Source organism: Labrus mixtus, chromosome 9 (assembly GCF_963584025.1).
Source record: "Labrus mixtus chromosome 9, fLabMix1.1, whole genome shotgun sequence".
Lineage (NCBI taxonomy): Eukaryota > Metazoa > Chordata > Actinopteri > Labriformes > Labridae > Labrus > Labrus mixtus.
In genome coordinates, this window is record NC_083620.1 from 24488111 (window position 1) to 24500219 (window position 12109).

The following is a 12109-nucleotide window of genomic DNA, read 5'->3' on the forward strand; positions in this document are numbered from 1 at the left end:
CCCGGTGTGTGCTGTTGTAATAATGCTAGGACGGTTTTTGTCATTTTTTGAATAATCAGTACAGAGATAATATAGACCTGGGTTTGTGTTTTTGGACATTGCACAACCTAATCATCCTTTCTGTAGTTGGTGATAGTGTTAGAAGACATACAGTATCCATGCAGCATACCCTGTGGAAGAAATATTTAGGCTACTACACTAAAAACATGCACATGAAATGAATAGCAAATTTAAATTAGTAATGCAATCACACACCTACATAACATCTGAGTTAGATTATTTTATTAGCTTTTCTTATAAGGTGGAAGCATCCATTTATATTTCTACTTTAAATGTATCATTCCACTCTGAAGGAATACCAGAAGAAATAGTCCCTGATACATCAAGCTACCATCCACATTTTTATTTGATTGTGATGTGTTTCTGTTTTTGGATAAATTGAGCACGGGAGTGGTGATAAGTCTCCTAGCTAGAATCTGGATAATTTTCTACAACTGTTTACACTGATTTATTTGAAATTACAATTTACATAATTAAATTCCTACCAACATAGAAAGTGCACAAATTGATACTCCAGACTTCTAATTGCCCATTTCTAAGGAAAGGAAATTGATAAGCCCAAAACAGATTTTATTTCTGAAAATGTCAGACATTATTTTTTCTTTAGATTTCATGTGGTTTTGTATGAAAGAAATACAGCATTTCAGTGCTAGCATGATGTGGTTCTTAAGGCATGTGTGGCTTTATTAGTTATTTGTTCCTATTTATATCTGTAAATGTGTGAACATAATTCTCACAGACCATGGATCCAGACAAAAGGCTGCCAGTGAAGGATAGCTCTAAATGGAGTTAGGTGAGAAATGAGCAACCATGTTTAACACCCATCCAAGTCTTTATCCGTAGCGGCTAATTAACCATATGGTTAAAACATTTTACAGTCCAAGGTAAATATAATACTGTATTATGTGTAGGCTTTAAAACAAACAGAATTTTTGTCTTTTTTTTAAGATGCGCAGAGCACTTTATGATTTTGACAAGCAAAATGAGGGAAAGGGTTCTACTCATCATACTCTCCCTTAAGTGTGCACTAGTTGGACAGAGCTCCTTAGATCACTGGATAAGAAGCTCAAGAATGCTGGCGGATGACCCTTAGCAATAAGCGCTGACTTTCACAGATTGGCTTCAGAGAAGGCTTCACTACAGTACAGTACTACACTACCTCCGTTCCCTAATTGGCACATGGGGTGACCCAACTTCCTGCCAAGAGATAAGCGAAAGGAGGGCACAACATGTGCTCAGGAAAAAGGGGCAACGCTACGAAGTGCAGTACTCTTGACAGGTCAGTGGCATTGCTGGAACGAAGGCACAGCTTGTCTCTGCCTGTAGCCATCTCATTAGAAGTACCTTGTTATTCCTACAACCTGTCTTCATTTTGCAACCAATTGTGGCAGCCTTGTGAGTGTCATTGCACAGTGTTTGCAAAGTTTGAAGAGCAAGCAAAACAAAATCAGGAGGCTTCTCTGGCTCAGTTCCAATGCTCTGCATACTAAAGATAGGCGAGAAGGCGTTTAAGCAAATCTTAAGGATGGGAATTCCCTCGACCATTTTCCATTAGATTGCCAAGGGATGGATGGATGAAGAGCAGGGCTTACAAAGACATGATTATCGGGACACGTGGAATGACACCCTGCCTGGTGACTTTGCAGTGGTTCTGCCAGCGACAGACACAGCCTTTTTTTTTTAAATTTATTTTGCAAGTCAATGTAGAGTCACAAATCACAAGAAATGTCTTTCTGGAGCTTACAAAATGACAAATAAAGCCATCTGTCTCCTCACTGTGGTGCTTCGCTGACACCGTCACTTCCACACCGGACAGACACGGAGCAGATGCTCGTGATGCAGTTGAACTTTCATCATCTTGGAAGGGAATCTTTGTGTTCCATTTTTTTCCTGATAACCACACTATCGCTACCTTTTACCCAAACGTGTCTTTATATTTCAGAAAACATATGGTACTGTATAGTTTGTGTGCACCATGAAAATATCCCATATTCTTTGAAAAAGGTGTGATCATCCAATAAAAAAAAAATGATCATGAGAAACTTCTATAAGAGATCTAAATGGAGGAATAAAGCATAGTGTTGTTATACATCAGTTTTGCTGTAATTCAATAACTCACAGTCAGAGGACAGGGTCTCTGCATACACAGTCACAACCACACATGTATGGAGGCCTGTAAGTGATGATTGAAATGTATTACTTTTAGTCTATAGGTTTAGTATAAAAGTCTATATTTTAATTTTCAGGAAAAAGCTACTACCTCTAGTTTTAATAAATCAAATACAAATAGGAAACAACAATGCTTATGATCCAAAGAAATAAGCTGTAGATGTAAGCAAGCTCTTAAGTTATCATACTTAGAAAGTCCCTCTAACCAGTCCCTCTAAAACCAGTTTGTATGAGTTGTCTGAACTGTCACTGAAAGGCTTATTGGTGACATGATGTGTTTCTTTCTCTTAAAACGGATAGAAAATGAAAACCCATTTAAAGAAAAGGACAGGAGAGGTCTTGCTACCAGCTTCAGTCTAAGTCTGTCAGATAATTCCTCTCTTTATAATTGATTTGTGTTCTTATTTACTTGAGGAGCTTAAGAGAACCAGCAAACCAATAAAATAGCTATATTGAGTTTCCAGGCCTTTTCTGCTGACTGTTGACTTCCAAGGTAGCTTTTGCCTCGCTAAGCTCGTCTTGTCCATTCTCTTATTGGTGATCTGTCATCGTCAGCCCCTCCTCCTCTGTCCTGCACTCAGCTGCCATTGTTCCAGAGGACATTTCTTTTGTCGACCTTGTAAAATATCAGCATACTTCATCCACTGTGTTCACATTGAAACACCCCTGGTGTCTCCCTGCTGGTGTGTTTTCCTTTTGTCCCCTAGTTTAGCAGGGGAATGGTGAGGTGATGGGGTCGTTGAAATGTTTAGGGCAGTGGGGATGGTCCAAGTCGATGTTGGTGGGGTGAGACAGATGTTGTCCCATGAGGTCAGGATAGCATTCATCTTCTGATCTTACTGCTCAGCACTTTAGAAACAAATGCCATTAAACCAAAACATATTGTTCATTATCTTTAGAATTGACTTCCCTAAAAGAGCTTTCTTGAGGGTTCTAGAGGTTACTTTGTGTTAAATTAAGTTTACAATATCATTAATACTAAGGTTGTCTTGTGTTTAATTCCTCAGCCATGCACCTTTTCGGATTAAACTGGCACCTGCAGCCCATGCAGAGACAGATGTACCAGCTGTCAGAGGACAACACAAGTGGCCTACCTTTTCCTACTGATCTCAGCTTGCCACCACTAGGCAACACAGGCTTGGAAATACCTGACCGAAAGGGGAAAGATGACGGTAAGTGGTTTTTTAAAATGAAATGTACAGAAGCAAATGTTATTCAGATGGTTTTGCAGCCATCTTATTTTGTTGAAGTACACTTTTGCACCCACATCAGTGAAGAAAAACCAAAGAAAAAAAAGTTTTTTAAATCCTAAAGTTTACAAATGTCATTTTAGAGTTTAAACAAGTTTGTCATTATTGTGCCATCCAGTCTCACATTGTGTTCACTGGTCTCCATGGCATGCAAAGAGATCTGAATGTAATCCTATGAAAGTTGTTGTAAGTGGGAAAGTGTTATTTGTTCCTGGAGGAAGAGAATGGGACAGCTTAAGGGACGGAGTATCCAGGGGCTGGAGGGGGATTAGCCACTCTGTCCTCTTCAGAACGGATGTGATCCTTTCATCTCCAAGTCTGTGCTGCCTTTCCTGGCAGCAACAGAAAGCATGTGCTCACCCTACGGTACCAACGGCTCGACTCGAGGAAAGTTTGCTTTCTTCCATTCGTGAACAAATGGGCCCAGATTGAACCATGTGATTTGCCGGTGGCAGACTACAATAGGTGGAAGATGGGGTCATTACCATATAGATGAATCCAGTAGTTGTCTGTTTCATTTACCCGACAGTGAAGTGTGTTTAGCTAGCAACGAGCATGACATTAGCTAAGCTTAGACACGCATGGCAACCGTTGCTGATCGGAAATCAATAGCTGTTAGCTGTCTAAATAAGTCTCATTCTGCAGTGCTGTCACCAGAAACAAAGATGAGCTATCTGATGTTTTATCAAGGTGATACAGATGGAACTCAGTGCACGTGTCTCTTTCTGAGTCTTCTTCTTTCGAGAATGGTGTTGTAGTTCAATACCCAGAACAACAACCATGAGGCCCATGATCACTGCTCTCGGCTTCTGATTTATTTAAACAGCCTGATATGAGAGCACCATTAATGTGCTGCATGGATACAAACACACCCCAACATGGAAGCCTGTGCATTGTAGCATTATGTGAGACCTCGATCTGGGACACGGGGGAATCTGTCCTGTCTGATAAAACCTGTCGCCACTGATGGACTTCTGAGAACACTGCCATCTGCCGTGCCACGTGTAACCAAAAGCCGTGTCTGCCACCAAGTCCTGGGGGTAGTTTGTATGGACGTCTGCTTTAGTAGACATCACTGCTGAAATTAGCTCGTCTACATGGGCAAACAGATGTTGCCATTTCCACAGAGTCCAATATAAGGTGTATTATGGAACATATGGAGAAATGTTTGGCATTTTGTACATGAGCGGCTTCTTGAGTCTTGAGTCTACTGTAAATACAATTTTCACTTTACTTTAATTGTATCTTCACAGTATGGAAGTAGTAATACGGTATCTTTTTTTTTTTCATCCTTTCCGCTCCATATGTTCAGCCATGTTTAATATTATCTCTGTGATGATAACGATTTATGAAATGTGAAATTTGAGGCAGCAGTCTCGTAATGTGCATTGGATGTCAGTGCTTTGAAATAATGAACGCAATCAGGTTATGAATATTATTTTATCATTTAATTTTAATTTAATTAAATTTTTTATTTTCTCTCAATTCCAATTGTCAGTGACTCAATAAACAAAACACAACAGGATATAGCTACATTTTGATGTCCCCTCACATTTCTTGTTTTGTTTTCCCTCCTCAACTGGAATTGGGACGGTAATGTGGCAGGGGGTCATCCATAACATTTCTTTTTTTCTGCTGCTGACAAGGATGTGATTGAATATCTGTGATATGGTCAGACTATCAGGCTGCAGCAGAGTGACTCCCTCTGCCCTCCACCCTCCACATTCTGGATTAATGATGTGATCTCTTTGACCGATTCACTTTGTGCGCAATGCAGGCAAATTGGACAGCTTGTTCCCAGATGACAGCTATATAGATATGGGCGAGATTGACGTGGGGCGCAAGGTCGCGCAGCAGATTCCACCTGGTATCTTCTGGAGGTCCCAGGTCTTCATTGATCATCCCATGTACCTGAAGTTTAATGTGTCCCTGAGCAAAGATGCCTTAGTAGGAATCTATGGAAGGAGAGGTCTACCTCCGTCACACACACAGGTAGGAAATATTTCAATCTTACTGAAACCCATTCATTTCTTGCTTGGTTAATCTGTTGTTTGCTGCTGACCTTATTAGCTGAAAAAAAACAGAGTTTTGGAGACCATCACAAATTGCAAATGCAAAGCTCTGTGTTACAGTTTAAAATCATGTCTGCAGACTGTAAAGATTCTGCTTTTCTTCCACAGGATAGAAATTGGAAAATTGTTGGGGGAAAAAAAAAATCTATCTAACCATGTAGGAACGTGTCATGAATACAAACCAATTCATAAATCTCTTTATTGTATTATGAATCACTTTCCTTGTTGCACGATAGGATTTACAGCAAATTTCTTTCGGCTTCAATATCATCAATGAATCACACAAAGATACAAGGCTCAGGGGCCGAGAGACGGGGAGATTTGTCTTTACACTAATTTACCCATCTATGTGCAGCACAGTATCAGATGTAGCATGTTATTTATCATACCTGTCATACCTTTTGAACTTACTGAAATGTAAGTTCAGTTGAGCTTGTTGTTCATACTATGGATATAGTTAGCGTCAACGTCCATTGTGATTTATTTTTCTGTCAAAATATCATGTAGTGATGTTGATGGGTCTCTTTCCTCTATTTGTACTTCAAAAGAAATAATCTGGAGTGGAGTTTTCCTGCTGTGTCTGATTATACGTGGAGTGGTAGATGAGTCAAGATTCCATTCCTTATGTAGATGAAAAGGAAATACCGTCTCATTGGTATTCATTGAGTCTCTCTTGATATGAAGCAAATCGTTGCAGATGTTATTTGGTAAACACTGGCTTTAAAAAACATTTCCTCCACTTCCCTTTTTTCCACTTTAATAGTTTTAAACAAGGCTTTCATATAAGATATGTGATGGACTATGAAATTATCACAGCCCATCCAGCCACGATGTGCCAAGACTTACTCAGGCTCCTCTGGAATGATGAGTTATTCATGCAGACCAAATGATGCTCCACTATAAAGAGGGCTGAAAGCACTCAAGTCTCATGTGTCACTCTAATGGCGTGTCTGCGGTCTATCTATCAGTCTTTCTCACTTTCTGTGTGTCTGTCCGCAGTTTGACTTTGTGGAGCTTTTGGATGGGCGGCGGCTCCTCACCCAGGACATTCATGGTCTGGAGGGCCCTGTGGCTATGCAGCGGAGTTTGGTACCCATCACCACTCACGACACAGGTTTTATCCAGTACATGGACTCGGGCATCTGGCACCTGGCCATCTACAACGACGGGAAGGAAACTGAAACTGTCTCCTTCCTCACCACAGCCATAGGTGAGTGCCCTGGGCATGACCTGCTGCTGACACCTGTAATAGCAATCCACATAATCCCTATAATACCAACCAGCAGCACTAGACAGCAAACAGCCCAGACTGGGGCATGAGTCAGAGGCAGTTTTTGGAAGGTTTCAATAGCTAAGGAAAGTGCAGGTTAATCAAGGTGAAGTTGAATATGACAAAAATCAGAACATCAGTGCTACCCTGCCATGCCCCTGAGTAGGGCATTGAGAGATCATAATATCCTCATTAGCCTGAGTGTCTCTGAGCGAATCAGGGGTCCAGCTTCTGGGAACCATTTGCATACAATTCAAAGTGTGATTATACCCTCCTGCTTGTGCCATTTTTTGATCATGATTTGCTCCAATTTCCATCTACTTTCCATATATCAAAGTTGGGATGATATTTCTGTCTTCCGACTTACTCTGCGTGACACACAGCTGTGTTTCAGGCATACATCCTTCTTTGTCGAGGTGATTTGGTTTTGTACGCCTCTCTTTGTTCTCCCTAAAGCACCTTTGATTAGCACTGCTGTATAAAGCAAGGTGTGAGAGGGCCCGAGGTGTCGACTTTCACAGGGATGGCAGCTGGGAGCTGTTCTCACATGCTCTTTAATTAAAAGCTCCTGGGCCAGAGTCCATCTGTGACAGGGGCTGTGCCAGGCAGCAGATCGATGAGAAGCTGTCCTCAACACCAGTGTAACACCAAGAGAAGACAGGCAAGAGACGCCCCCCTTAGTGTGCCAGCAACAGTGGTAATTCAATACTCAATATATGATATGACACAAGGAGGGGGGGGGGGGGGGGGGGGGGGGGGGGGGGGGGGGGGGGGGGGAGTCAGGACAGCGTGTTTACTTTTGCTTATTGTTGACCAGATGTGCATGGAGGCCTCCTGTGGTTTGCATCAGAGAAAACACAACTGGATAAGGTATTCTGTGCAGCAGATATGGATGGGGATAGGATGGGGTGGGGCTGTGTTAGTCAGAGCTAGAATTCTGCCTCTGTTCGTTTGTATCAGAGCTGATCTGCCCACAGGAGCTCAGAGGGAGGCATAGGGGCCTTTTCTAAAATGGGTCACCGGTTAAGTGCCCTTCAGCAGAAATTGAATCTCACCAACTGCCTGAATTGTATTGAGCCGGGGAGGGATAGAGTTGACCTTCAAATAGAGCAGCCCAGGCATAGAAATATATGTGAACAATATCCAGAAGAAACTCACTGAAAGACACAAGCAGCATTATTTATAAGACACTAACTATTTTAAATTATCTCACTGATTCTGACAGTGTTGGTAGAAAAAGAAAATGCTCTTATTCTACTGTCATTGAGGCACTTGATGCTCTTCACATGATGAAGTGAGCGGTATGCTTTCTGCACATGGCTCTGCTATGATACATCTGGGGGTGGGGGGGGTGGGGGGGGGGGGGTGGAGCGTCCCTGTCTTTAATCTGGGCTGCTCCTCATTACTTGGCTGTGGCTCCATGGCAATGTGAAACGTGCCCTACTGAATGTGTTGTATCACAGCCCTCTGGAGCATGTAGCCATTTGTCCCTGCTGCCTGGTGCCAGACATTCTTCAACCTAGACACAGCTTCCTATACGGGGGGGGGGGAGGGGAGCGAAGCAAAGAGAAGCAGAGACCCAGTACCTATGTCTTACTCGTTCTCCTGTCTCGCTGTATAGCAAGAAGCTCTCTCTGTACACAAACGCCCATCATTCAAGGATTGCTGAGCATCCTCGGAGAGCATGGCAAGGCGCTGATTAAACCTGCCCACTGCATGCTTCTCTGTCCTCACCAAGTGGAGAGACTCACACAATAGTTAGCTCCCCTGATATGAAGGGTAATGAATTTCAATGAAGCTCTGCTTGAATCCGTGATTTATGCGTTGGCCTATGTCGAGTGTGTGGCTAAGAGATATTCATGGCCTTCCCTGCCTGCTCTCACAGGAAACACAGGCAGTAGACATGGCGAGTGCGTAGTCTGCTAAAATGCGTCACGGCATTCAGAATAGAAGCACTGCAGTCCATGATTACTCTATTATACATGTTTAACTTTGCGGTTTGCTGTTCACCAGAGAATTACCCATGATAGTTAAAGATAAGATAACCTTAATTAGAGGAACAATGGTGTGGAATACTTCCATGCTTATTAAGTCAGTAGATGGAGTTTCTTGGCAGCTAAATTGCTTCAGCACATGCCGTAGAAGCAGAACATTAGCAGGTTCAACATCATAAACTTTAAAGACACTTGGTGCATATTGTCCTCGTCTCCTTTCCCCCTGGTTCCTGTCTGCCTCTTCACTCCACACTCTCTGATAATGGAATTATTCTATAAAAGAATATTTTTAAAAAATGTCAGTAGATTGCAGCAGAAGTTGTATCTTTCAGCACTTAGTGAACAAGAAGTTACATTCCTGCTTGCTTTTTTCATCCCTATATACATGAGCTACTACCAGGAATCTCTCCTTTATAATTGTACTTCTGGGAGGAATTTCTAATGGCTGCATACCACACCCACACACGATGCTGGTTTCTCTAGCTTTGAGCATAAAAACAGGCCTCCTACTTTAGGTCCATGTTGTTGTTGGAAGCCATCAAATCCCCACCAAAATGCTGATTTGCCTCCACCGCCCCAGAGGACAGTCTCCCCTGCATCCCCTCACAAACCCAACATGGCAAAAGGAAGCCTGCAGCATGGAAAACATCAGCAGCGTTTCTCTGCTCACTGCCTCCCTCTCTCTCTCTCTCATTTTACTGTATCTCTGGTCTGCCTCTATCTCTTTCGCTCCCTCTCTCTCTCTCTCTCTCTCTCTCTCTCTCTCTCTCTCTCTCTCTCTCTCGCCGTCTTTTCTCTCTGTCTTGCGTTGCATCCTCGGTGATGATTGACTCTCCAGAGTAAAGGGAAGCTGAATCCATGGCTCACATTTCTAGCCCTTTGTGGAGCACAAGAGATTCTTTGTTCAGTAAGTTTTGCCTCAGAGCTTCTGCTGCCTGTAGGCAATGAACAAGATTGAATATTTTTCAGCACCATTTCAGGCTTAATTCAGTGAGCATCACGTTTCAGATTCTGCTGCTGTTGAGCACCTCAGAGTTCAGTGGTCAGCCTTATTTCTAATAGAAGCAACTGTCAGAACATCGTCGTAAAAAAGAATTATTCTGCAAATGTGTTTGATTTAGATGGTGATGAGGATTCAGTAGACGACATAATTGGGAGTTTGTTTTTCTAACTGTTTTCATTACACAAAAATGCTCTCAGTTTATTCAATTGAATTTCTTTAATTAGGACAGTGCACAATAATTGACAAATAAGCGATATGTGTCTATGTAAATATGCCAAATTAGCAGAGTGACTTAATTGTATCTGTAGTCCTACAGAGACTACAGATTTAATTTATTGTAATGGATTATTGGACACATGGTGATGTATATATTATCACCAGGGGACTGAAAATATCGGGTCTGTGATCATATCAGATAGTATTGGATTTGAGCATAATTAGAATTAAAGATGATTCCAAGATATATTGAGTTTATCAAAATTCTATGTGTTTTTTTTCATTAAGTTCAATCATTTTTAACATAAGGTGTACACCTGTCCATTTTAAAAATACTGTGAATATAATAATCAAAGAACACGTACAATCACAGCTTCAACATACTGCCTACAAAATGCCACTAAACATTATAAATCAATGTGTTTACAATCCCTACGAGAGTGCAGGTAATTCAGCCTGTAGCATTGTGATGACTTGACAAAACAGTAACACAAAGTAATCTGCCTGATCACTGCTTCTGCAAACACATAAAGCAGACTGAAAATGAGACCATAGAAGAAAATACGATACATTAACATTTCCCTTGGCAGTGGGGAAGTGCAGGTTCCAGTGCTGCTGATGCTTTCAAATCGTCTGGTTGCAGTGTGCCATAAAAATGATGAATTAGGTTTGTTAAATGATGCATGCCTCACATCAAATCCAGTGCTTTCAGAACTTCCAAGAATTTGCTTTGTGACTCTTGCTGGAAGCCCAGATGATCAGAACATGTTTACTCTTTTAGTCGATTCTCCCATTTGGAAGAGACATGAGTAACTCTCAAATATGTTTTTCTGTCAAGTAGAAATGTTGATGGAGTGGAAGCCTCTGCTTATCACTGTCATTAGCAAAGGGATAATAATCAACCCAGAGAAAATGAGTGGGAGGAAAATTGTTTTTCAAATCACATCTCTCAGTAAAGCTCCTGGTTTTTCTCTCTTGCAGAATCTATTGATGACTGCCCCAGTAACTGCTTTGGGAACGGTGACTGTGTCGCTGGAACATGCCGCTGCTTTTTAGGTTTCAAAGGACCTGACTGTGGGCGAGGTGAGTCACACCCTCAGTCATAATGTCTCTATTGATCAGCATCATTCATATCCAGAACGTTTTAGAGAGCTGGCCAAATTATCTTCACTGCATTACCAGAACAAAGCAAATTGAATCTAACATTTCTCTTTCATTGTCCTTAAGACCTTACTTATTAAATTAAGCAGTTAATCTGCAGATGATTCATTTTTTACTCCCAGCTCTTCTCATGGCGTCTTGTGTTACATTTATAAGAAATGTATAAAGAAAAACTGTAGATAGAAGAGAACTTAAGATTGTGTGCTGGGTGTTGACTCATTCTTTCACTCAATGAAATCAGGGCGTTATTCATTTTTTTAAATTAAAATCACCACAAAAAAAAGCTTAAGGCAATGTTTGAGAATGATGGTACATCTTAAAATAATCCAGTTGTTATCCATGGCACCATATTTGTACTTTTAATTACTAACTTTAAATAACCACTGATTGATATTTTATTTGAATCTGGCAGACAACAGCCAATGTGTAGATTTTAGAGTTCATTTTTTGGTTTAGTATTTTTGTCACATATACACATGATGCCATACTTTATTTTGGTCAGAAGCTCATTGTCAGATTACGACTTTTTGAACATGCTCACTATTCTTTGAAGCTATGGTTGGAGTGGTCCATTCAACTGGATGTATGCTGTCTGCTCTTTTCAAAGCCGCCTGTCCAGTGCTATGCAGTGGGAATGGTCAATACCTTAAAGGTCGCTGCATGTGTCACAGCGGCTGGAAGGGCTCCGAGTGTGACGTTCCCACAAACCAGTGCATTGACATCACTTGCAGTAGCCATGGGACCTGTATCGTGGGAACCTGTATCTGCAATCCGGGCTACAAGGGAGAAAACTGTGAAGAAGGTGATTGTTTAAATAAGTCATGTTTATGTATCCTAAACATCAAATCCTACATAATATGGCTGCTGTAACCACCACTTTGTTAGTGCTTGACATTTAAAAAATACTTATGAGA

At 41.4% G+C, this 12109-nt stretch overlaps 1 protein-coding gene across 1 annotated transcript in view; it reads left to right on the forward strand.

Annotated features, from left to right (window-relative positions):
* The window catches only part of tenm4 (teneurin transmembrane protein 4), a 137859-nt gene that overhangs the window by 67760 nt on the left and 57990 nt on the right, over nucleotides 1-12109 (forward strand). The window contains exons 7-11 of the mRNA XM_061047042.1: nucleotides 3237-3401; nucleotides 5257-5471; nucleotides 6551-6761; nucleotides 11016-11117; nucleotides 11803-11997. Coding sequence (XP_060903025.1) covers nucleotides 3237-3401; nucleotides 5257-5471; nucleotides 6551-6761; nucleotides 11016-11117; nucleotides 11803-11997 — 888 coding nt within the window. The remainder of the gene's footprint in view (nucleotides 1-3236; nucleotides 3402-5256; nucleotides 5472-6550; nucleotides 6762-11015; nucleotides 11118-11802; nucleotides 11998-12109) is intronic.